The following is a 24941-nucleotide window of genomic DNA, read 5'->3' on the forward strand; positions in this document are numbered from 1 at the left end:
AGATCAGCTCTGGGGACACAAAGGGGCACAGCTGCCAGAAATCCGTCAATGTGTCATGTCAGAAGCAAATTGCGGTTTTTCCTGAGGGCCTGGGCTAAGCCTTTCTTCTGGGGGGAGAGAAGGGGGAGCGGGCGGGGGCTGGGGTTAGTGCCCAGGGGCGGGAGTGAAGGTCTGGGGCTGTGGAGGCAGCCACCTCCTCCCAGAGCTGGGGGCAGGGTGGGGCGTTCTGCCCGCCTGTGGAGTCTCCTTCCAAGGTTCTCCAAGGGCCCCCTGATGGCACAGAATCTACCCTGCCTCCCACCTACTCCAACTAAGGCCAGGGAAGAGAAGAAAGGAAGACCCCTGCCTCCCCTACCCCAGGCCTGGCATGGAGATGGCCATGGGACCTGGAGAGAGGAACTCCGCACCAACTTGGGGGAGGGGCACCAACTCCCCCCCACTCCCCACCTCCCAAGGCCCCGTGTCCCCCGGGCTCCAGAACAGGCACTTTTCCCCATTCCTGAGGCTGGTGTCAATGATGGTGGAGAGAAATTCATTCATTCATCCACTCATCCATCATCCGTCATTCATCCATCCATCCATCCATCCATTCACTCATCCATTCATTCATACATTCTTCAGCAGGCATTTGTGGAGTAACTACTACTTGTTAGGTGCTGGGGATACAGCAATAAACAGGAGAAACAAATCCCCACCCCTGAAGGAGATGACCGATAGAAATACAAGGCAATTTTAAATGTTCTAGTAGCCACATTTTTAAAAATAAGTATTTATTCATTTTGAGAGAGTATGAGCTGGGGGTAGGGGAGGGGCAGAGAGAGAGGGAGACTGAGGATTCAAAGAGGGCTCTGCGCTGACAGCAGCGAGCCTGATGTGGGGCTCGAGCTCACGAACCTCAAGATCATGACCTGAGCTGAAGTTGGGCACTCAACCGACTGAGCCACCTGGGCACCCTCACTTTTTTTAAAAAAGTAAAAACATACAAGTCCACTAATTTTATTGTTTTTTTAATTTTTTTAACGTTTATTTATTTTTGAGGCAGAGACAGAGCATGAACGGGGGAGGGTCAGAGAGAGAGGGAGACACAGAATCTGAAGCAGGCTCCGAGTCGTCAGCACAGAGCCCAATGCGGGGCTTGAACTCATGGACCGCGAGATCGTGACCTGAGCCGAAGTCAGCTGCTTAACCGACTGAGCCACCCAGGCGCCCCAAAGTCCACTAATTTTAATAGTACAGTTTATTTAACCCAATATATCCAAAATATTATCATTTAACATTTAATCAGTATAAAATTATTGATGAGATGATTTATAATCTTTTTCTCATAGTGTATCTATAAAATCTACCAACAGCACGCCGAATTTAGACTCACCACATTTCAAGTGCTCGATTGTCTTTTAGGGATATTGCCACCCTATCGGACAGTGCAGCCCTGGAGGAAACAGATAAACCCGTGATACAGTAAGTCAGAGGCTAATGACAAAAATACAGCAGGGGTGGGATGCAATTTTCAATATGGTGGTCAGAGGAGGGCTCGTACCGGAGCAGGCATGACTTTTGACCTGCAGGACGAGAGGGAGTGGGCCCAGGATGTCTGGGGAAGAGCCCACCAGGCACAGAGAAGGGCAAGAACAAAGGGCTGCGATACTGTGTTCCAGGAACACCAGGGAGGCCTGTGCGGTCAAAGGGCAGTGGGGAGCATATGGCCGAGGACACGATGGGGCCCTACAGGCTACTGTATGTACGTAGGGTCTTAGGCTTTTGTGTGCCATTCTTCTCCGGGAACTGGCTTAGGCATCCCCTCCTCCGGGAAGCCTTCCTGACCCCCAAGCTGGCTGTGATCCCACAGCCCCCTGGGATTCCCTCTGTCAGAGTCTGTGACCCGTAGGGCTGTCGCCTTGTTTCTGGGTGTTTGTAGGTCTGTCTCCTGCATGGAGCCCTGAGCCGCTGCCTGGTGAGATGGGAAGGTGGGATAGTATTTGCCTCATTCACCCCATAATCTCAGAACCCCTGCCTGTACAATGTTCATCCTGATGACTTCAGACGCCGAGCCAGGTTACTCAATCACATCACTCTTTAAAAATCAACTTTAGGGGTGCCTGGGTGGTTCAGTCAGTTAAGCGTCTGACTCTTGGTTTCAGCTCAGGTCATGATCTCGCCGTTTATGAGTTCGAGCCTCACGTCGGGCTCTGTGCTGACAGCTCGGAGCCTGGAGCCTGCTTCCGATTCTGTGTCTCCCTCTCTCTCTGCCCCTCCCCTGCTTGTGCTCTCTCTTTCTCTGTCTCTCAAAAATAAATAAACATTAAAGAACAACAACAACAACCTGAATCAAAGACCTGCTTCCTTCTCTCGCTGTGACCTTGAGCCAATCACACACCTTCTCTGGACTTCGTTTCTTTAAAGGAGGATGATGCATCCTGCTACTGAATGTGGGGTGTGGAGGAAGGAGGAGACTCACACTCGGGCAGACAGGGTTCACGTCCCATTCACACACACGTATGCCCTTGGGCTGCTTACTTCACCCCTCTGAGCTTCCACTTCCTCATCTAGGGCTGGGAGAGTCTTGGAAGGTGAGCCATGCACATGGGTAGAGAACCTCCATCGTTACCTTCCCAGGGGGTGGGGTCACAGCACAGGGCTCCCCTTGCCAGCCCGGCCCCCATGTCTGCCCAGGGTAACTGACCACTCATATGATGTTGAAATCAGAGTGGAGGTGAGAGCATCTGACCCCTCTCTCATTTCCCAGATGGGAAGACTGAGGTCCAGAGAGGAGCTGGCACGCACAACGTGCCCCTGGTCGTACCAAGGTGAGAGCCCAGGCCTCCTGACTCCCACAGATCTGTGCCTTGGTTTCTCCACCTGAGCATGGGCCTGGGGAAGGTGGCAGCGAGGCTCCGGTGGCCACAAGCGTACCGTATGCACATCCAAGGGCGGGACTGGGGGAGTGGAAGGGGCGTCTCTGGCATATCCAGGGAAGAGTATCAGCCACCCCTGGATCACACAGGCCTCTGTATCTGCCAGGCCTGCCTCAATGCTGCCATTGTCCCAGCGCTGGGGAAACGGTGGGTGATGGGATTAGGCCTGCGGCAGGAGACAAGGAGACACAGCCCTGGCGTCTGGGCCTGGGCCAAGGAGGACCCTCTCTCCTCCCTCCCCTCTCCTCTCCCTCCTCCCTCCTCTGTGGCAGGCATGGGTTGGGGCCAGGATGGGACAGGATGGACCTGTCCAGGCCCCACAGGCTCCGGGAGTGCTGGCCTCCTGACCAGACTCTGGCCACACCATACCACCCACAGACACCTATGTGTGCCCAGACATGGACCCCCCACCGTCACAGACCCACCCAGACCCCCCATATACAAAGACTCATCCCCGAGAGGGGAGATAAAGACATTCTAACGGACGCATGCACCAACACCGAGAGATACAGACACATGGCCACCACCCCAGTAATTTCCAGAACTGGAGTACCAACCAATCTCCCCTCATGTACATTTTTTTTCAAAGTTACGGATTTTTTTTTTTTTTACCTTCTAGCAAAAGACACTGATTTTGAGGGTCCACATAGAAGACACTTGTTTTAAAATGTATTGTTCACTTTATTATGTATAAACTACATTTTCTTTTATTTTTTCTTTCTTTCTTTTTTTCATATCTTTTTAAAAAATGTTTATTTATTTATTTTTAAGAGGAAGCACGAGTGGTGGAGAGGTAGAGAGAGAGAGGGGGAGAGAGAGAGAGAGAGAGAGAATCCCAAGCAGCTCCGTGCTGTCAGCACAGAGCCCGACGTGGGGCTCGATATCACAAACTGGGAGATCACAACCTGAGCGGAAATCGAGTCGGACACTTAATCGACTGAGCCACCCAGGTGCTCCTTTATTTCTTTATTTTTAGTTGAAATATACTTGGCCTATTGCCTTGTGTAAATTGAAGTGTCCCACATTTGCTATTAAGGGGAGTCGATTTGGAGACTAAGATCAGTGCCAGTCTCGGGAGAGGTGATGGGGCAGATATGACAAATATTGGGAGCCAATCCCCCCACGAGTGTTGTCTGTGAGACGCGGAAATGCCCCCGGCACAGACCACGTCCACAGGAACACACAGACACACAGACATGGGTGGACAGGACACCGGAGGTCTTGTCACACGCAAACCTCTACAAACGGACCTTCCCGTCTGCACACACGGCTCACACTGCCCCCACCCGTGGGCTCTTCACACACTGACGGGGGCTTGAAAACACACAAGCTGGCACTTGGTTTTGCACAGTTAGCCCTCCTTCCCCGACCCTGACCAGACACACCTGTTCACACCTCTTTCGGCCTCAAAAACTCATCTGTGCTGAGCGCTTATTGAGCACTTACTGTGTGCACAAGAACTTTTCATCGCTTGATTCATTTAATCCTCACGACAATGCTGCAGAAGTTAGTACCGTCATCATTCCCATTTTCCAGGTGAGAAAACAGAGAGGGAAGTGACTTGCCCAGGGCACACAGCAGTGAGGAGGCAGAGCCAGGGTTTGAACCCAGACAGACGGGGTCGAGAGCCCAAATTCCAATTCGAGCCCTGTCCTGTGACTTGCCAGGTGGCACTGGGCTAGTAGTTCTACTTCTCTGAGCCTCGGTCTCCTCATCTGTGAAATAGGTACAGTCCTCACCTCCCTTAATTGTTGTGAGGATCGGAGGGGGTGACACAGGAGAGCTGGGAACACACTGGGCTTCTGCAGGCTCCCTGTCGTCAGAGCCACCCTCAAGATAAGATTTGGGGCAAGTAGATGAGACGGGCTGCGAAGAGTTTTGTTATTTGCTAAACTGTGTGACCTGGTAAAGGGAGCTGGCCCTGTGCCTCAACTTCCTCGTCTGTAAAGTGGGAATGGCAATGGTTGCCCTTCTCTCATAGGGTTATTGTGTGGATGAAATGAGATAGTACAAGTAAAGCCAGAACATGGCATTCAGCAGGTTTTCAAGAGGGACCCCGTGCCTGCCCCCCAAGGCCGTGACCAGCATCCCTCGGACTCCAAGCTGGTCTGATACCCCAAAACCCACAGAGGGGGAAGAAAAGGCAGACGTCAATTTATTACAAATAAAGAGATCAAACCATCAGATGTTTGTGAGGATCTTTCTCCTGTTTATTGACAAGGCCCAGCCCGGCCTGCCCCGCTTACTCCTCTTCAAAGGAGGTGTCCACTGGTGGGAAGGGGCCAGGCCCACCGGCTCCAATCGGGGGCTCCTCCAGAGGGCACAGCCGGTCGGTGGCATGCGGGCAGACCCTGCCCCCGTCAGTCCAGCTTCAAGTCGAGCACCAGCACCAGGGCATTCTGGCAGGAGGCAAAGGGCCAGGTGGGGATGAGTGGCCGTGGCAGGGGATAGGACCGGTCGGGCTCATGGCCAGGAAATGGATGCCAGGAGCAGAGGCTAAACTAGACCGGCCTGTGGCCCTTCGTGTCTCCGGGTGTCAGTTTTCTCAACGGTCAGGTGGGGACAGCATCCCTCCCTCTCAGAGTGGAGAGATCAAGTAAGAAAAATGTACATTTAATGCCCCAAGCACAATACTTGGCATGTAACGTAAAGCTGGTATTTATTAAGCACTTACTGTATGCCTTTAGGTGAACTATCTCAATAGCTCTCTGATGTAGGTGCACCCCTATTATCAACGGAAAGACAGAGGGATAGAGAAAAGTGAAGTAATTTGCCCGAGGTGACGGAGAAGGAAGGCAGCAGAATCCAGGTTCCCTCCTGGGGAGCCCCTGGCCAAAGGGGGCCCAAGTCCTGAGGGGCAGGGTCTTGCTCAAGGGAGTGGCAGGATCGTACTGATGGCCACTGCCCTCCTCAAGCCTCCTCCCCCCAGGCTGAGAGAGGAAGGCTTTTGCTCCTGATTCATTGGCCAAACGTATTGACTGACACGGCTTTTCTCAGCTCCTTTCCTCACCTCTACTATGTCCAGCTCCGCCAGGTTGTAATCTATGTCCAGCAAGTCTGGAAGTGGGAACCCGACTTGGAGCACATCTGAGAAACACAGTAAGAGTCATTTCAGCGACTGCTCTGTAGCTGACTACTCCTTAAAGCCACTCCTTGGCTGTCTGGAACAGAGTAGTGGGAAACAGCACGGTGAGTGATGGATGACGTCTGCCAGCCGCACAGGCACAGAGCGCATAAGCCTCACCACCGTGTATTTTCACCCCAGGCCTGGGTCAAGATCGGACCCATGGCATAGGGTCAAGGGCCAAGGGTCCCAAGTTGTGGGAGGGGCCTTTGTCCCCAGGTAGGTGACATTAGACTACATCAGCCTCAAAGACCCAGCAATGACTATTCACTCCCATTTAGCCTCCCTTATCTGGGGTCACTGAAAGGGCCTTGAGAGCACCCAGGTGGCATCCCTTCCTGCTTACAGTGCTTCTTAACAACCAGCAAAATCAAAGCCTACAGGAGCCCTCACCATTGACGACTGGGACATACGCCTCTTGGAGATAATCAGTGATGAAGCCAGTCAACTCCTTCTCCTGGGGGTGAGAGAGGAGAGGGAATACTCACATCCATCGTTCACTTCACTTCAATTCACTTCACTTCACTTCACTTCAATTCAATTCATCCAGTGTGAGTAACTGGATGGAAAAGTAGGATGTTGAAGTAGGAAAATCTGATGCTTAGATTTTCGCAGCCCTCACTTCGACTGGGTCTGGGGACCACAGGAATGCATATTAGAGACATCAGATAATTTGTCCACCTAGCGTCAAAACTGGGCTGGACCCTGCTTAACTATAGGCTGATGCCCTATACCTCCACTTGGTCCCTGTTGAGTGACATATGGGCCTGGGGTCACAGTGCAGGGGGAATTCAAGACACCGTGGGTGACCTGTGGACTTCATTTTGCTCCTACAGAAAATTCAGTAGTTGCAATCAGTCATTCACTCACCACCACTCTGTACCTCAGTTTCCCCATCTGTGAAAGTGGAATGTAATAGCACCTATGCACAGGGATTCGGCGAGTTTGGGTACAGCCCAGAGCAGAGTGAGGACTCAACAAGTGCTGTTGTTATTATTGTTGACCAGCTGTTCAGCTTCCACCTTGGGCCCTGAGGCTACAGAGACTAATGAAAATGACAGCCGGGCCAACCGAGCCAGCCTCAGGCTGCTGCTATGTATGACAGTGTTATTAAAACCAATCCAGGGAGGGGCGCCTGGGTGGCTCAGTCGGTTGAGCGTCCGACTTCGGCTCAGGTCATGATCTCACGGTCTGTGAGTTCGAGCCCCGCGTCGGGCTCTGTGCTGACTGCTCAAAGCCTGGAGCCTGCTTCAGATTCTGTGTCTCCCTCTCTCTCTGACCCTCCCCCGTTCATGCTCTATCTCTCTCTGTTTCAAAAATAAATAAAACGTTAAAAAAAAAAAAAAAACAAAACCAATCCAGGGAGAAGTCCAGAATCTATCCAGAAAAGGAGATGGACTCAGAGAGGCTAAGTGACTTTCCCAGGGTCACACAGCACGTCAGCTGCCCCAAGCCCCACAGTGGTCGCTCTATTCACTCTGCCTCCATTTCAGGGCCCGTCCCCGCAGTGCCGAGGGAGAATAGGCACAGTCTTGCCCCCACACCAGGTCAGGCAGAAGAACTTGAGATACTTACACTGAAGGCACCAATCGAGGAGGACTCCCGTGATAGGCTCAGTAATCTGCATGGGGTGTTGAGGGGGACAAGGAGCAGGCAGCACAGTCAGAGCCACTGCCCCTATGGATAAAGGGGATCACAAATACCCACAACCCCTCTCTGAGGCAGAAGTCCCTGTACAGCCTTCAGACCAGGTGCTCATAAGCCTCTGCTTGGATACTACCTATGACGGGGCACTCATCACCTTTCATCGTAGCCCATATTATTTGCCACAGCTCAAATCACTTCCTCATCTCATCGGTCCTGACTCTTCCCTCTGGGACCCCCAGTCACATTTATTGCTCCTGCCCAAGGCCAGGTATGCAGAGGTTTGCTGCCCAACCAGTCAGCTCCAGATCCTTGCAGGGCACAAGATTAGGACCCTTCACGTGACCTCCTTCCCTGCACAGCCTCCAATAAGCACTAATATATGATGGCACCAGAACAGGCCACGTGATGGTCGTCTGGGAGCTTTATCTTCCCAAATTCTATTCTTTATTCCAGTAGCAGACCCTCCATTTTCCACTCTCATTCCAAGGCCTGCAGAGTCGCAGCGTGAGCACATGACCCAGACCCGGCCCATCAGAGCATTCCATCTCTGGTGTCAGTGATTAGTTTAGGATTGGCCATGTGGTCCACGCTAAACCAATGAGAAGCAGCCTTGGTAATTTAGTTAGAACTATTGGACAACAGGCCTCTTTTGTTGTTGGCCTCTTTGCCACCACCCGGGAGGGGGGTGGGGGGGGGAGGGGGGGGGAGGCTGCCTGAGAATTTAGCCAACAAAGTGGACAACAAAGGCCAAGGGAGGAGGGAGATCCTGAGGACTTTGGGCACCTAAGATCTAGCCATGCCTGAAATTAAGATCTACCACTAGAGTCTCCAATCACGTGAGCCCAAAGATTCCCTTTTGGGCTTAAGCCAGTTAAGTTGAAATTGTCTCCTGCACTGAAAGAATCCTGGACGAATACAATTCAGATCAAAGATTAAGACAAATATAAAAATTAATGAGTAACTGGATGGAAAACTAGGATGTTGAAGTAGGATAGTGAGTATAATATATGTAGCCACTGCTCCCATATAAATGTTAGCTGTTGCTAGTAGGACAGGCTTCCAGGAGGAGGAGGCATTTGAAGTGGCACAGGGAAAAGCCTATTAAGGGAAAAGGGGACATGGACCCACGATCAGACGTGCTGTGCAAGAGCCTAGTGGGAGCACTGGTGGGAGAATTTGAGAAAGGACTTGAGGGCCAGGCTAAGGTTTGAGACAAGATCATGCAGGTAACAAGCTAGTGAGGATTTTAGGACAGGGGTAGTGACCAGAGCAGCCTGGCAGTGTGGGCCATGCTGGATGGACCAGTGGGAGACTATGGAGCAGAAAACCAAGCACTGGTGGTAATGCCCACGCGGGAATACAGGGACGCCGGCACAGGCAGCAGACTCCTACCTGTCCAGAGAGGTGAGCATCAGCAGCCGGTCCTCACGAACTGAGTAGTGGATTTTCAGGTTGAAGTGCTGGTGGGTGGCGGGTGGGGACAAAAGCAGGGAGAAGGCAGTGGTAAAACCAGGGGCCCCACCTTCCCAGTACCATTGCCTTAACAAAGCAGAGGTCTTCCTCTCTGCCCATCTTATCTGCAGGAACTGAATCCAGTAGTCTCCCCTTGCCCCAAGCCCAGGCTCCTTATCTTCTCTGTAGCTGCCCCAGGGCAAGACTCTCAGAATACCTAGCACATTTGTAGGTCCTTGTGCACACCGCATTATTGCTTCAGCCTTTGAACATCCTGTGATCTCTACCTGTAGTGCCCTCCATCACCAGCCTCCCCAGCATCAACCCTTTCCCTGGCCAGCTCCTGCTCAACCTTCAAAACACAGCTCAGGCATCACCTCCTCTGGGAAGTCCTCTGTGATTTCCTCAACTAGATTTGGGTTCTTCTGAGGATCCCATAATCCCCTGGGTGAGCCCTTCTCTGCCTTTGTAGATGCTAATGAAGGGCGGGGGGGGGGGGGAGGAAGGGGGGGAGAACAAAAGGAGAGAGGAAGGAGAGAGAAAGGAAGGACTGAACTCTTGACCTCAGTTTGTTGATCTTTCTAGCCATTCAAAGGTTTAGTGGCAGAGCCAAGGATCAGACACCAGGTGACAGTTCCCAGGAGGTTAGGATCACATAAATGACAGTAATTAAGGATTCTTCAATCCATTACTTGGCTATTAACTAAGATCCTACACTCCAGTCTTGAATAGCCACAAGGCTGGGCCTAAATGGGGAACAGATTTTACTCACAGTTTCCAGGAGAAAGAGGGATACAGGAGCCTTCCCTCGCCTCCGAGCAGCAAACATCTCCAGGGTGCCATGGAGGTGCAGCAGGCTCTTGCCTGTCTTCATGGTGACCTTGGGGGGCTTGTTTATCCTGATCTGGGTCACCAAGGGCTTCGGCTTGGGATAGGCCTTAGCTACCTACAGAAAGCAGGAAATTCTCCTCAGGGAATGCCACCTCAAACTGGTGGCTTCAGTTGAAACCAGGAGTCCCTCCTGAAATAAGGCGATTTGTACCTTGGACACAGGAAACATGGCATGCAAGGGCTGGAATGTGTCTATCAGGAAATAAACAAAACAGACAGTCTGGCTATTTCTTATTGGACATAGAAAGTAAATCTCACAAAACCTGAGCTGCTTCTATGCTGGACCCAAAGAGCACTTTATGGAGACGTTGGGATGATTTCACATCAGCCAAGGGAAACGTGGCCTTGAAAAGCTGCCTCCCAAGGGTGCCTGGGCAGTTCAGTCAGTTAAGTGTCTGACTTCAGCTCAGGTCATGATCTCACAGTTCACGAGTTCAAGCCCTGCACTGGGTTCTGTGCTGACAGCTCAGAGCCTGGAGTCTGCTTCAGCTTCTGTATCTCCCTCTCTCTCTGCCTCCCCCTCCACCCCCGACTTGCACTCTGTCTCTCTCAAAAATAAACATTAAACAAAAAAAAATTTTTTTAAGAAAAAAAGAAAAGATGCCTCTCAAATCCCTTGTCCCTTCAACTGGAAAACAAGGCCAAGTAGGCATGGTGGTCATGGCAGGTCAGGGCACTCACTTTAGGGATGAAGCCAGCCAGTGTCTTAGTGGTTTGTGGGGGCAGCTTACCAATCTACAAAACAAAATCAAGGTTAGGACTACTAAAGCCCTCCCCCACCCTTCCTAACAGACTCTATAAATTATGCCCTCTGAGGTTCCCTTCATCATAACCTTATTACTCTGTGATTAAGTAGGTAAGGAGACCCTGGCTAGCCCAGACTGTGGCTTATACATCCCAATGCCCATGGCTCTTAGCGTAATGTCAGATGCTGAGAAAATGTTGGATGAAAAAGTGGCAGACAGATGGATGGATGTGATGTATGAGAGGGGGTGGGTGGACAGCTTTGTGGATGGATAGATGAATGGGAAATGGATAAACAAATGAGTGCTGAATGGATGCATGGATGGATGGGTGAACACTTATGGAGGAGAATGAATAATGGATGGGCAGGTGGGGGGTGGATGGAAGGATGAAAGGAATGATGTATGGGAGGAGAGTGGATATGAAGATGTGGAAGGGTCTGATAAACAGGGGGAGAATGGATGATGAATGGATTGATTGGTGGGAGGATGGATGAGAAAGTACATGGATGGATGGTGGTTACATGGATGGGGGGATGAATGCCTCGATCAGTGATGACGGATGAATGGATAGATGAGTAGGAGGATGAATAATGGAGAGTTGGGTGGATAGATGGGTGTTTGGGTGACCAAAGTCAGATACGTGGACTCACTTATTCAGTAGTACCAGACCCTATTCTAGGTATGGATGGCATAAAGGGTGGATGGATACTAGCTGGAAGGCTAGAGTCTACAGCATGAATATATGATAGCGAGATGAATGAATGAGTAGCTGATGACTGGATAAAAAGAAGGTGGATGGATGGCCAGTATATGAGAGTTGTAGGTTGATGGATATATACCTGGCTGTGTCAACAGTTGGATGGGTAGATGAGTAGATGGTGGTTACATGGACAGAGAGATGGTAGGTTTGGGGGCAAACTGATGATAGAAACCCAGATCAGTCCTGGCATCTCCCAGTCTTGGTGTTGCCCATGGCCCCAGGATAATTCTCAGAATAGACACACCAGGCAAGGACCGTCATTACAGGGCAGCTCACCTTCATATCCTGGACATTCACATTAAAGGACTTCTGCAGAAGGGCAAGCTCTGTGGTGAGGAAGGTGGCCGAGAGCAGCAGCTGTGAAGAGCCTTCAGCATACCCCTCAGGGAACTCGAGGGCCTCCCCGGCATCAGCAAGCTGGATGGTGTTGCCCTCTTGCTGCTGCACCACAGGCTGTGGGACAGTGGGGAGAGATATGCTTAGCCTTGGCCATGAAGAACTATGGCTGTGGGCAAGGCTCTGTCCTCAAAACTAAATCAGCCTCCAAGTTGGCAAGTCCCTAGATGGGAGAGCCAAGAGCAGGCTACCCTCCCAGTGTACAGATGGGCAAACTGGGACCTGTGAAGATAAGGGAACCAGTCACTAATCGATGGTGGTTGCTGATGGGATTGCTTAAGTAACTTCATTTAGTCTGACTGACCAGTTGGAGCACTCATTGATACAGACCTGCTTTCTGTGTATTCTCAGAAGAGGTAAATAGCAAACAACGTGGGGCCTGGAAGAACCACACCGGAGGGAGACTTCACAGGGAGATGACATTGCAGGATTTTTCTTCCCATTCCTGGAAGAGGCATCTCACCTAGTCACCTGGAGATCTGGAGACCTGAGTGAGGACCCAACTCTGCCACCAGCTCACAGTGAGACCCTAACCAAGTCCTGCCTCCTCCCTGGGCCCCAGCATTCCCATCTGTACAACGGGGTGGGCCACTCATTGGGAGAAGCAGACAGCCTCGGAGAAGGTGCATGTGTGGGGTCAGCAGTCCTGGAAGTCAGCTCAGGACTAAGGGTTCATGTTGAGAGCAGAAAGAGGGAGAAGCTTTCAGTTTTGGGGAACACTTTCATGGCGGGCCTGGTCTGCCAGGGCCCAAGGAGCCCTCGCACCCTCCACAACCCAGTCCAGCCACCTCCCCTGGCAGAGGCAGGCTGGTGAGAGCCCTGTCCCCTGGTGGCCCCCTGGCACTTACACTGAAGGCTACTTGGAGATAGTTGGCTGTGGTGGTTGGCATGGATGTCAGGACATATTTGACGATGCCCATCTGGCCCACGGGCATGGGAGCTGTGCAAAAGGAGGTTCTACTCAGAGAGGCACCAACTGCGGGCAAGCCATAGAGGCTGGCACCAGTCAGCTGCCACCTGAGCTGGCTTGGGTGCCAGAAACCCTTGCCCTCTGTGTGACCCAAGGCAAGTTACTTGAGCCTCTCGGGGTCTTAGTAATTCCATCTGTAGGAGGGAGGCCGTGGTGGCTGGCCTGGAAATCCTCCTCCCACACACCTCTCTGCAGGCACAGAGCTTGAGAGTTCCCGAGGGGTGTTGTGGCTCAGTTCCCACAATAGACTGGCGTGATTAAGATTATTGGCTCTGTTTTTCAGACGAGAAAACTGAGGCTCAGAGGAATGAAATGATTTGTTCCAGGCCACACTACTGAGCATACGAGCCAGTTTTCTTCAGGCTCAGCCATTGGGCTCTCCTCTCACCTGACTAGGGAACCCTATGAGTCCTGAGAAAACAGAGGCAGTAAATCCCCTCGACAAAGGAAAGAGTTAGAGGTCACCACTATAGGATTACTATTCAGGGTGTAGGCTTTGTGGATGAGCCTACAATGGCTGCTGTTCTTGGAGTCTAGGGGGTGAGGGATAGAACACTGGGTGGAAGGCGGAGACCAAAAGCCCAGAGTCCCTCAGGGCCTCAGGCCTCCCATCTGGACAGTAGGCAGATGGAGGGACACCATGACCTTAGACCTCCTCAGTCCCAAGCCTGGGCTTGGAGCAGGTGCTTGAATGGAGAACGGGGGTCTCAAAGTCCAGCCATCCTGATGTCCCCATGTGTGAGCGAGGCATGGCTAGGGCTACCCACCATTCAGGTTGGCCCACTTCCTGTTCACATACACCAGGACCGCGTCGATGGCTGGACACATCTGGAAGCAGAGAAGGTACTGGGCTGAGGGGGCCCCTGCATGGAAGGCCTCACTTCTCACAGCTGAATGGTACTCCATGGGGAGACCCAAGAGCCCTGGAGGGACAAGGGCTGAAGGGGAAACCGAGTCTACACATCACATGGAAAATCAATGGCAGAACCTGGACTAGAATCCAGAGCTCCTGACCACAGCCTGAAAATCAGTAGACTCATTCCCCAATGAGAGGAATGAGTAATGGAGGCGGGGCGGGGGGGCAGGCTGTGGTGTGTAGTCTGCCATTTTCTCCTCTGTGCTCATGGCAGACATCACTAGAGACACCAACAGCCTCAGAATCCTCCTCAGCTACCGTCAGTCAGTCAGGGTCACAGCCAAGGGAAAACGCACTCGCCATGGTCTGAGCACGTCTATGGATGTGGGTTGACACTTGCCCTGGTACTCACCAGGCTAGGAAGCACTTTGTGTAGGGTGCTGTCCAGGAACTTGTTGACAACCTTAGGCAGCATGCTGGATGCAGAGGATGGGGACAGGGCACAGATGGCAGGAAATTAGGCACAGGACATTCAGGGACACAACTGGGGAAGTGCAGTGGCTCGGGAAGTGGGAAGCTGGGCAGGGGTGGTAGCGTGGACCCCTACTTCCTCCCCAGCCACAGAGCCCCTCACTTGCTAGGCAGGTTGGTCTTCACGCTGACCAGGACGACCTCACAGCCCTCACTCTTGAACGTGGGGAGACCCGTTTTCTCATCCTGCAGAAGCCGGTTGGTGGCTGTGATGTTCAGAACCACGATGATCTCCATGTTCCCACCTATGAAGCTGGAGGAGAGGGCAAGCAGGCATCATGGGCATCTTTGCCACTGTGGCCACTCTCCCTGTCTCCTCTTTGCCCTCAGTCTCAGCAGCTCTGGGAGGAGGAAAGGGTGAGGCACCACCCCCACAGGATAGAAAAGAAGATGGACTTGCCCAAGGTCACAAAATGGGTCTCTCCTGTTCCCTCTTGCTTTGGTAACCTCCTACACATCCTTCAAAACCCTACTCAGCTATCATTATCTCCCCCAAAGCCTTTTCTGATTCCCCTCACGCTGCCGGTGCTTCCTCCGTCCTAAGCTAGTCACTGAGTCTGTGATCGTCTGTGCTCAAGTCTGGTTCCCAACAAATGCAGGAACCCAACATGCACTATCTCAGACCACAGTGCCCAGGTGGCTCCCAGTAGGTATGCAATACATGTACATGTAAGAGTAAGACGAGGCCATCTCCCTTCCCTCCCGCCCTCCTCTGCTGTACTCACCTCTTGCCAGTGATGGTCATGCCGGTGGACACACACTGGAAGATGCCCACCCCAGGTAGGAAGCTCAGTGTGATGACAGGCAGCTGCACATCCTTCACCTTCAGACTGGGAGGTGACAGACATCCACAGCAATGAAACCAGGCAGGTGAGAGCCAGGCTCTTAACTCACTCCTCCACCCCCTGGCTGGGGAAGTCTTGCGTTAATCCCCCATCTCATGTCATAGGGAGAAGCCTGCCTGGCCATTGAGAAATGCAAGGGCTGAACACGAACCAGTTTGTACACAGAAGTACTTGTGTACGACTTGGCCGGGTAATCTGGGGCTGCACCCTTCCCCTTGGTGGGCCTCAGTTTCCCCACTGGCAAAATGGGGAGGTTTGCCTGGATCAGGGCTTTTCAACAGTGGCACCGTTGACATGTGGGCAGAATAATTCTTTGCTGTGGGGGGCTGACCTGTGCCTTGCAGGATGGTTAGTTGCATCCCTGGCTTCCACCCCTGGAGGCACCATATGCACCTCTGCCTACCCTCTCCAGCAAGTCTCGATAACCAAAAATGTTTCCAGACATTGCCGAATGTCCCTTGGAGGCAAAACGCCCCTGGCTGAAAACCACCAGTTGAGATCCGGGATAACAAAGACGTGGCCGTCTAATCCTCCCCTCCATCCCTTCATTCCTGAGCTCTTGGCAGACATTGCTAATTGATCACAGTCTGTGCCACAGAGCCCACCCTCCCCAGCACCTCATTCCAGGCAGCCCCTACCAATGGATCCCACCGAGCACTTGCAATGGAACCAATTTGCCTCATCATTAGATGGTGGTTGATACCTTTCTGGCTCTGTCATTTGAGAAATTTTCCTTCAATTTCACGTGCATTCAGTGAGTCCCGGCTGCATGCAGGGAGCTGGGATTTGACTTCTCAACCTTACTTCCTCCTCCCAATGCTCACAAGAGGCAGGAATTGTCTCCAGTGGATGACTGAGGCCCAGGTAGGAGCAGTGACCTACCCAAGGTCACACAGCAAGCCACCGGCAAAGCAGGGCAGAGGCCCCAGGCCCTGCCTCACCTCTCCCTCCTGCCTTCTCAGGTCCTGGGCACAGCATTCCCCACCACCCTCTCCCTGCCACCCCCAAAGCCCTTCCCCTGCTCACTTGGTGATGCCCTTGATGGGTTTCATTCCCGGCTGCTTCTTGCCGGCCTCAGCTGCCATCTGCTCCAGGATATGGCTCTCATCCATGGCACTCTGTACCTCTGGAAAAGGGGGGTATCCAGAGAGACACTTAGCTGGTCTCCCCGCTACTTTCCTGCCCTGGGCCAACCTCTCAGGCATCCCAGGCACGGGCCACTCACAAGTGACACCACTCCGTGTCCAGAGTCACTGTGCCCCACCCTGGGCTGGGTGATCCAGAGACCCAGAGAGGAATCATCCCTGACCCCTGTCCTCCTCCAGCCTCACAGGGGAGACAGTTGCCAGCAACGACAGTAACAAGTGACAAGAGCCATAATACACTGGGGCAGCTGGAGGAACCACAGGAGGGGTTTGGGCCAGAAGAGAAGAGGTGGGGAAGGCTTCCAGGAGGCGGTGCCATCTCAGTTGGTCCTGATAGGAGCAGGAAAGATAGGAATTTTCACCAGGAAGCAAAGAGGTAAAGGAGGCCACTGCAGGCAGTGGGCATACAAAATGCAAAGGTGGAGAAGCAGGGAAGAAGGTGGCAGGGTGAGGCAAGGGTGAGAAACCCAACATGGCTGGAGGGTGGGGAGGGGCATGACAGAGACTAGAACAGTTTGCGGGGGGCGGGGGGGAGGCGTATCAAGAGGGGGCCCTAAACCCCAAGCCAGAGTGGTGACCTTATCCTGTGGCCCAGCCACTCTCAAAGCCGGGGGACTAGGGAACTCGTCTGACAGCTTGTTAAAGATGCAGATTCTGCTGGTTCCCCAGGCCAGGAGGCCCCAACCCTGAATGCCACGATGCCAGAAACAAACACCTGCACAATGGTCATAGGCCGATTCCCAGAGAGGGGACAAACACGGAGACGGGAGAGCTGTCACCACCTCTTTGCACCTCCGTGCGACTTCATTTCCCTCAAAGTCATGGAGCTGGGAGGTGGGAAGTAAGTTTCACTAAAGCCCCTCCAGGAGGTTTTAATCTCACATTTCATTTCATCTGCCCAAGTAAGGACCGGTCACCCTATTTTACATTTCTTTACATTTTATATTTACAGATGAGCAAACAGTAACACAGAGCAGTAACACTTTGCCTGAGGTCACACAGCAAATCGGTAGCTGAGCTGGGATTTGGCTCACGTCTGTCTTCCCCACAGCCCTCTTAGGCCACCAGCCCTGCAGTCGGGGCCAGGAGAGGCTCCGGGGAAGCAGGATTTCCTGTTCTGCCTCCAACTTGTGGAGGGACCTGGGCCAAATCACCCCATTTTCTCTGGGCCTCAGTTTCCTCCTCTGTAAGATGGCAGAGTAATATCATTGCTGCTCACTTTGTTTTGAGGCTCATAGGGTGTTCACGGCCATGCAAACATGAGTGATCGCTACCTGCCCCTCAGCCCCGGCCCTGGGCCCGCCAGCTTACCGCGGTTCATGATGTCCAGGCCCAGCCGCAGCAGCGCCCCGGGGTCAGCTCGTGTGTGGGTCAGCAGGCCACAGAGTGCCAGAAACAGGATCCGCAGCATGGCTCCACCTGTGCCGTGGGGCCTGAATTGGTTCCTAGACCCTGGTCCCCTAGACCCTGGTTCCTCCGGGCACCTCCTGTGCTCCAGAAGACAACAGGCCCCCTGGATGGTCTTGGGGGTCCAGGGGCCTCTGAACTCCAGTTCAGCAAACCTTATTACTGACTTCCAGAGGGGTCAAAGAGTGTCCTGATTGAACACGGGGCCTCTGCGTCACCCCAGGAAGGTCACTTCCCCCTCTAAGCCTCAGTTTCCCCATCGGTCGGCGTGATGCGTGTTCTGACCAGCCCGCGTAAAGGGGGTGGTGGGAGGTTCAGCTGCAGTTTTGCATGAGTCCAAGTGCAGCTCAGTGCCAGGCAATGCTGGGGCCGCAGAGGGGACTGGGAACTCCCAAGGCAGCATGGGAATGGGGGCCCTCTGCTCCCCCGACCCTGACACTACAGCCAATGGCACCCCCACTCCCTCCAGCTCAGTCTCACCTCCAGAAATCTCAACTTACAGCCCCTTAAGACCCCTTGAGATGAGACATTACCACACCAAAAGAGAAACTGAGGCACACACCCACAGTCCCACAGGCAGTGAGTAGACCTCCTACTCCAGGCCCTTCAAGGTGCCCAGAAAAGCCTCACCCCCAACCCTGGGCCCCCAGAAACCCCTCCCTCTCATCTACTGAGACCTGAAATGCTCCCAAGCAGAGGCCAAGTGTTTATTTCAGGTTTGAGCTGTGGCTGAAAAGAATCCAGAAGGGACCGCAGGGCCTGGCCCGTGTCACCCAGAGACGGGAGCTCTAGTTGGACTCCTGCTAACAGCAGGCTTGGCCACTGAGGGCTGCGCGGATCCAGAGAGAGGGGCGCCTACCAGGGCCGCCTCCCCACTCCGAGCCCATACCTGCGTTCATTCATTTGCCTCACATTTATTGAGTGCCTACTATGTGCCAGGCAGGCCGGACTACAAGGTACACGTGGCAGAGAGAGTCCTGCTCCTCCTGAATCTTAAAGAGAAGTGATAGAATGGGATAAAATGCATGAGTTGTGTATGTGTGTGCACACGGGGCATGGGGTGGGGTGCTCAGGGAAGGACTCTGAGGAGATATTCAGGCTGAGGTCTGAAGGATGAGAAGCAGGCAGCTTTTAAAAAGCCAGGGAGGGGCACCTGGGCGGCTCCGTCAGTTGGGCATCCAACTCTTGACCTCCACTCAGGTCCTGATCTCAGAGTTCGTGAGTTCGAGCCCCACTGCACTGACAGTGTAGAGCCTGCTTGGGATTCTCTCTCTTCCTCTCTCCCTGCCCCTCCCCCACTCTCTCGTGCATGCTCTCTCTCTCTCTCTCAAAGTAAATAAACGGTAAAACAACAACAACAACAACAACAACGACCGCCCCAGGGAGACCATTCAGGCCTATGATCACAATATTTGCTAAATGAAAGTGTGATCTACTTCTCTCTCATCCCATTCAATTTGTAAAGCTCTATCTGGGCTTGAATATAATCACTCTTGGTGTTTCCTTGACCTCTGTGGACACACACACTCGTGTGCCACGGGCATGTGCCGGGTACATGCATGCCCAGTGCCAAGTGTCTTTGAAAATCATCCCCAAGGGAACTGTGAAGTTTGGTGTCAGGGTGTCAGAGCTGGTAGGGGCTTGGTGAAGGTCTCCTCCAGCCCCAGCCCCGGCTCCCAGCTGGGGAGACTGAGCCCCAAGAAAGCACCACCTCAGTCTCCACATTCCCAGGCCAGACCTATTGCCAGGCAGTAAGGCTACTCGGGCAGGATTTTTTGCCCTTGGGGTAACAACGTCGCGCAGGCATTTCTAGGACAAACGGCCAATGCCAGGGTTTTGTTTCTGACTTTGCTTGACTTTTGCCTGAGCTGTTCCATCCTCTTAGAATGCCCTCCCCCCCCACCCATCCACAGCCCGCCTGTCCATCAAGTCTTAATTTCAGTCTTTGCCTCCTCCGCCGGGAAGCCTCCCCTCCATCCCCAACCACCCTCAGTTTCAAAGATCACAGCTTGAACTTGATTGTATTCTTAATCCATCCCACCCAAGATGAGTGTTCCCTGCTGCCCCCACCCCATCCTTTGCTCACACATTTTCCTCCACCTGAAGTCCCTTCCTCCCTCTCTTTGCCTGACAAATGCCTAGCTGCCTGCTCCCTGCCGCTGTTGTCCCAGCTCAGCTGTGAGCTCCTGCAAAGAAGGACCTCCATGGTCTTCCCTCAGCTTCAGATGGAGCCCAGGGAGGCCCCTCAGGTCTTCTGTCTCCTTGATCTTGCCTAAGTCCTGCAGCATCTGAAGATTTCAATGTCCAGTGGCTTCCTGTTAGGTGGGGAGCACTGGGTAGCCGTCAGGACATAGATCCAAGCCCTTGCTGTGTGATCTCAGGCAAGTCCCTTCCCGTCTCTGGGCCCCAGTGTTCTCAACTGTAAAAGACATTCTCTGGGGAGAGTTCCACAGGTGGGGCCTGTCCTTACCTTGCTGAGCCCAAGGATATCCTGCAGATGACCGACCTCTGCCTCCTGACCCAGGAGTGAGAAAGTCCTTATATTCGGGAGCCTGATTAGCTGTTTGGATAATTAAGGGCTTAATAAGGCCCAGATAATTATCTAGAGGTCCAAAGAACAGAGCCCTGATGTTCACGTGATGCTTTAGTCCGTTCCAATGTAAATAGCACAAAGGAGAAGAGTGGCTGGGGAGCCTGGGTGGCTGCATGAGGGTGGGCACTGGGGAGGGGATGCGGTTGCCTTAGCAGGCCACAGGGCTCACGTTGCCCCCTCCCCTGGACTCAGCGCCTCCCACCAGGCTGGACACATAGTGGGCACTCATCTGTTTCTTCCACATTGATTGAGAACCTACTGTGTGCCAGGCCTACTAGGGGTGCTGCAGTGAACAGGGTGTTGGGGCTCCTCATGGAGCCTATAGTGGGAGACGGGCATGTGACAAATCAATAATCATAGAGCCAGGTCTATTCCTGGGGAGGTAAGGGTGGTGGAAGCCGCTGAACCAGGGGGATGGGATAGGAAGAGAAGAAAGGGCTTGACATTAGAGCCAAAGATTCCTGGAGCAGAGGGTGTTGGAGCTGATGCCTGAAGGGTGAGCAAAGCCAGCTCTTCAAGGCAGTGGACAGGTGTCTCAGGCAGGTGCCGGCGATGCAAAGGCCTGGTCAGCATTGCCTGGAGCATCTGAGACTCATACAGGGCACCGGGAGCTAATGGCCCTGTGGGTTATCATCAGAGGGACCCTCCTGGAGGAAATGCCAGGAGCTGGCAAATACCAGGTGAGCTTCTCTCGAGCTCCAAACCTAGAGGACAATGAAGGCAGAGTGATCCCAGGGCCACACGCAGGCTGGCCACAGAGCTGGGGCCGGAACCCAGGCCTTGGGTGTCCAGCCTCTGGTGTGCTTACCATGAGGCCCTCGGGGGGCCTGGCTGGGGGCACCTCGAGAGTGAGGGAGAGTCGCAGGGGGGTGCTGGAGGCCTGAGGTTTTCCTCATCTACCTACAGGGAGCCCATAGGTCTGAATGTTGGAGGATGCTGCTGTGCCCAATGTGCACATGAGGCCACTGAGGCCAGAGGGGGCAAGGGCCTGCCTGAGATCAGCAGGACTGAAGCCAGGTTGGGACAGGAGGAGAGAAGGGCTTGGGCCAGCCCAGCCAGTCTTCACCCTGATCCGAGCCCTGAGCTGGAGGAGTCAGTCTACAGATAGCATCATTTTATCCCTGCTGATCCACCCCCAACAGACAGAGGGACAGACAAGCCTCACCTGCCCTCCCCCTGCAGTGCAAATCTGCCCTGGTGTACCTCAGGTCACCTGGCTTTCCTTGCCTCCCCCTAGGGCCATCCCAGGTACTGTGGGGAGAGCGGGAAGGCTGGAGAAGCCCCCTGCCTAGTGTCAGCGATCTGGGCCCCAGCCCCAGCCACTGTCCCCACAGTGTGGCCTTGGCTGCTGTTTTATCCTCTCTATAATTGTGAGAAGAATAACAAGACGCTTTCCGAGAGGGAAAAGGACCTTCATGTCATCCCCTGTCCCCCCAAGTTCAAAGTAAACTGGTCCTAACTGACTTCCAATGGCCAGGTAGGAGGCAAGCTCCCGAAAAATGAAATTATTGTAAGGAAGCAGAGAGTTTTTCCTGGGGCCCTGGGTCGCCATGTGGCTTCAGGGTTCCCGCGGGGAATACTGGCCCAGCAAGCTTGTGGCTAGACCTCTCAAAGCTGCTCTGACCCAGCTTTCATTCAGCCAATAATAAAAGCAATAAGAGGGCCGTTTACTGCGCCCGTGACCTGCGCCAGGCATCCTGCTAAGTGTTTGATCTGCACTAGAGCATTTAAACCTTAGGACCACCCTATGAGACGAGCACTTTGGCAATTTTCTCCATTTTACAGATGGAGAAACTGAGGCTCAAGGTCATACAGCAAGTGATGGCACAACCAGGAGTTAAATCTGGATCCAAGGGACTCCAGATCCCAGGCCAAGACCTTCCAAGGCACACCCAAGAAGGCTCCCGCCTGCCCGTCTGACCTCCCTTCCACACACCCCAGGATCGCCCTGCCTGGTCCCCTATAACACCCGCCCACCACTGCTCCAGATTCAGCCTGCTTCCTCCAGGGAATCCTCCCAGCCCCCCTCCTCCCCCTACGTCTCTGACACAGAAGACTGGGCTGGTTCTGAGGTTCGGTGCCATCTTTCCCCTCTCTGGAGATGCTTTGGGGACACAACAAAGGTGGCTCCCCCATTTACCTACGGGGCTTGGTCTCCCGCGGCTTCTTGGGGCTGGGGGTTGGGGCAAGCCCGGACCAAGCATATGCAACGGTCAGCAGCTCACTAACCACACATTTATATGCACCTGCCATGCTAGGCTCTGTGAGGGAAGCCACAGGCCCCAACGACAGTGGTCTGAAATTGAAGCATGTCAGAGTCACCAGGGTGGAGGGGTTTGGGTGTGGCCAGGGGAGACTGCATTTGAGCTGGCGGACAGGGGTAAACTGGTTCAGATTCAGGTGTCCCAGGGGGAGAAAGAGCAACGGCTCAGAGAGAAAGTGTGTGCAAGGTGTGTGTGGGAGGCGGGGGGACGCGACCCGTGAAGGAGCCAGACCAGACCTGAGAGGGCGCAGTCTCGCCTTCTCTGCCCCACGTGTCAGCAGTGACTGTCCCACTGCTCTGCATGCACCCTCCCACACTCAGATTTGTTTCAGCGTTTCCCCTTTAGAGTGAGTGTGCCCTCAGCTGCGGGCATGGGAGGGGCGTGCAAGAGGAAGGGGCTTCCTGCACTTACTTAGTCGTGTGGCTGCGAGACCGTCCAACTGGCCCAGAATGTGACCCCCTCTGCCACCCTGCAGCCTCAGCCTGGCACAGGCTCTCTGCAGCCCTTTCCAAACAAACCAGAGCGCTTACCTCACCCCCCATCCCACCCCTCTGGTGCATCCGATCTGAAAGCCTCTTGCCAGTGCCAGGGCCCGGCCTCCCTCTGTAAGCACCCACACGTGTCTGCATGCAGCCGCCACCTCCCCAGTGCTCATCCTTTCCTCTCAAAGGAGCATCTATTATAGAACCAGGCACATCATGGGTACAAACAAAGGCCTATCTGGGTGAGGAAGCTGATTGGATAAATGGGTAGATATGTGGATGGACAGATGGATGGATGGATGGATGGAAGGAAGGAAGGAAGGAAGGAAGGTTGGATCACTGGACTGGCCACTTAATAGATGGACCCTATATACCGAGCTTACAATCCTTTTCTAAGCTATTAACTTTCTCTCCTGGTTGGGTCTGTATTCTTAAAATTTTTGCCTTTCTCATATTCCAAATCACCTAGCCCTGGACTGAGCCTATTTTAAGTCCAGATAAAAGTAGGATTAATGAATGAATTCACTAAGCAAGCAAATGAAATAACAGCCGTGCTGTCCTGAGCACAATCGTGAGGTTGGATGTTAGGGTCGGGCCTTCCCTTTTCTCAGTGCTGCCCGTGCCCCTCCCTACCACCCAGACCCTGGGGTCGCTCCAAGCCCCTCAGCCTGTCACACTGAGTCGGGATGAACCTGTAACCCTTAGAGGGTGACCTGTTAGTGTCACACTGTACCAAAGTTCTTGGTGGGAATTCAGGCCTTTTCCCGCAGAGAAATAAACAGAATGTGAATCCCATATATCTAGGCAGGAAGGAACACTCTGTCTGGCTAAGAGCTTAGCTTGTCAAGGGAAGAAAATCACATGGCTTTGGCTTGCCAGGGTTCGCGTCCCTTGGTCTTCCCTAGGCCATCTTGTCGTGCGTGAGCCACTGAGTCTGAAGAGCTTTCAAAGGGAAAGGACTTAGACACACTTGAGACCACAGACCCAGGAGGAGGCAAGTCCCCTCCTTCCAACAGACCCTTACCTGTGTCCCAGTAAGCCAAAGACAGAGATGCCGCCCAAGAAGGCAGTGCACTCCCTGTCACCTGAGGCTTGTGACCCAAGGACACCCCAGATGGGGTGCTGGTGATGGAAGAGGGCACTGGACATCTTATTCCTGGAGTCCTGGAAGGGCCCTGTCCTAGAAGTCTGCCACCATCCCACTCTGCCACTTGCCATGCTCCTCTCCTTGCTGGGCCTCAGTCCCTGCATCTGGCAAATGAAACCCCACAGCCTGCCTGCCTGACTCATGAGGCTCTTCTGAGGTGCTAGGAGCAAGACGGGACTTGACACTGTAGAGGGGAAATGCCACCAGCGGAGGACACAGTGCCTAAAGTCCCACTATGACATTGGTAACTGCCAGCCATCTGTGCTGCTCTCCAGGGTCCCCTTTCAAAATATGAGCTTCCCGGGGCAAGGAGGTGAGGGAGTCAATAGATACAGTCAGCAGAGATGTGGTCACATCCTCTTCTTCTGCCAGGTGGCTCTGGTGGCTCCGGGGACAAACAGGACCCAATAATTGGACGTAGGCAACTAGCCTCAGGTTTGCACAGAGTTCACTGGGTCTGGCTGGAGGTTGCAGCGAGAAAATGTTTAATGCGAGAGGGGACAGGTCTGTACAGCCTGGAGAAATGGTCTGTGCTCACAGGGATGGAGGATGGAGGCGGGAGGAGGGGAGGGAAGGAGGGCGGGGGAGGGGGAAAGAGGGAGAGGGGAGGGGGGAGGGGGGAGGGGAGCTCAGGCACTCAGTGGAGATTAAGCAGCCTGGCTGGATCATCTGGCTTGCCGGTGATGGCTAAATGTGGCTTTGCCTCAGTTTCCCAAGTGGCTTGAGGTAAGAGAGACCTTGAAGCAGGCAGCTGGCCCACTCTCAGCTCC

At 53.5% G+C, this 24941-nt stretch overlaps 1 protein-coding gene across 2 annotated transcripts; it reads right to left on the bottom strand.

The window, feature by feature from the left end:
• Positions 1-5156: 5156 nt before the first annotated feature.
• BPIFB6 (BPI fold containing family B member 6) lies at positions 5157-24298 on the bottom strand. Of its 2 annotated transcripts, XM_042979714.1 has the most exons (16): positions 24049-24298; positions 17590-17697; positions 16160-16259; positions 15014-15118; positions 14392-14541; positions 14170-14233; positions 13669-13729; positions 12780-12871; positions 11812-11988; positions 10711-10764; positions 9911-10084; positions 9079-9146; positions 7615-7660; positions 6433-6496; positions 5926-6002; positions 5157-5314 (listed from the first exon to the last, which is right to left on the bottom strand). In XM_042979714.1, exons 2-16 carry the CDS (start codon positions 17687-17689, stop codon positions 5276-5278), a joined length of 1371 nt encoding a protein of 456 aa, XP_042835648.1. In that variant the 5' UTR covers positions 17690-17697; positions 24049-24298; the 3' UTR covers positions 5157-5275. The 2 variants fall into 2 exon arrangements, with proteins under 2 accessions (XP_042835648.1, XP_042835647.1); XM_042979713.1 differs by lacking the exon at positions 24049-24298 and having other exon boundaries at positions 17590-17750.
• Positions 24299-24941: the final 643 nt, after the last annotated feature.

The sequence above is a fragment of the Panthera tigris genome, chromosome A3 (assembly GCF_018350195.1).
Source record: "Panthera tigris isolate Pti1 chromosome A3, P.tigris_Pti1_mat1.1, whole genome shotgun sequence".
NCBI classification, from domain to species: Eukaryota; Metazoa; Chordata; class Mammalia; order Carnivora; family Felidae; genus Panthera; species Panthera tigris.

What these genes read in the sequence shown, in the direction of transcription:
- BPIFB6 (XM_042979714.1), bottom strand. Translation starts at nt 17,689, where the DNA reads ATGCTGCGGATCCTGTTTCTGGCACTCTGTGGCCTGCTGACCCACACA. An exon ending in CCCATCAAGGGCATCACCAA is followed by an intron (nt 15,119 to 16,159) that starts GTGAGCAGGGGA and finishes GTCACCTCCCAG; the next exon opens with TCTGAAGGTGAAGGATGTGC. An exon ending in ATCTCCAAGTAGCCTTCAGT is followed by an intron (nt 11,989 to 12,779) that starts GTAAGTGCCAGG and finishes ACTGTCCCACAG; the next exon opens with CCTGTGGTGCAGCAGCAAGA.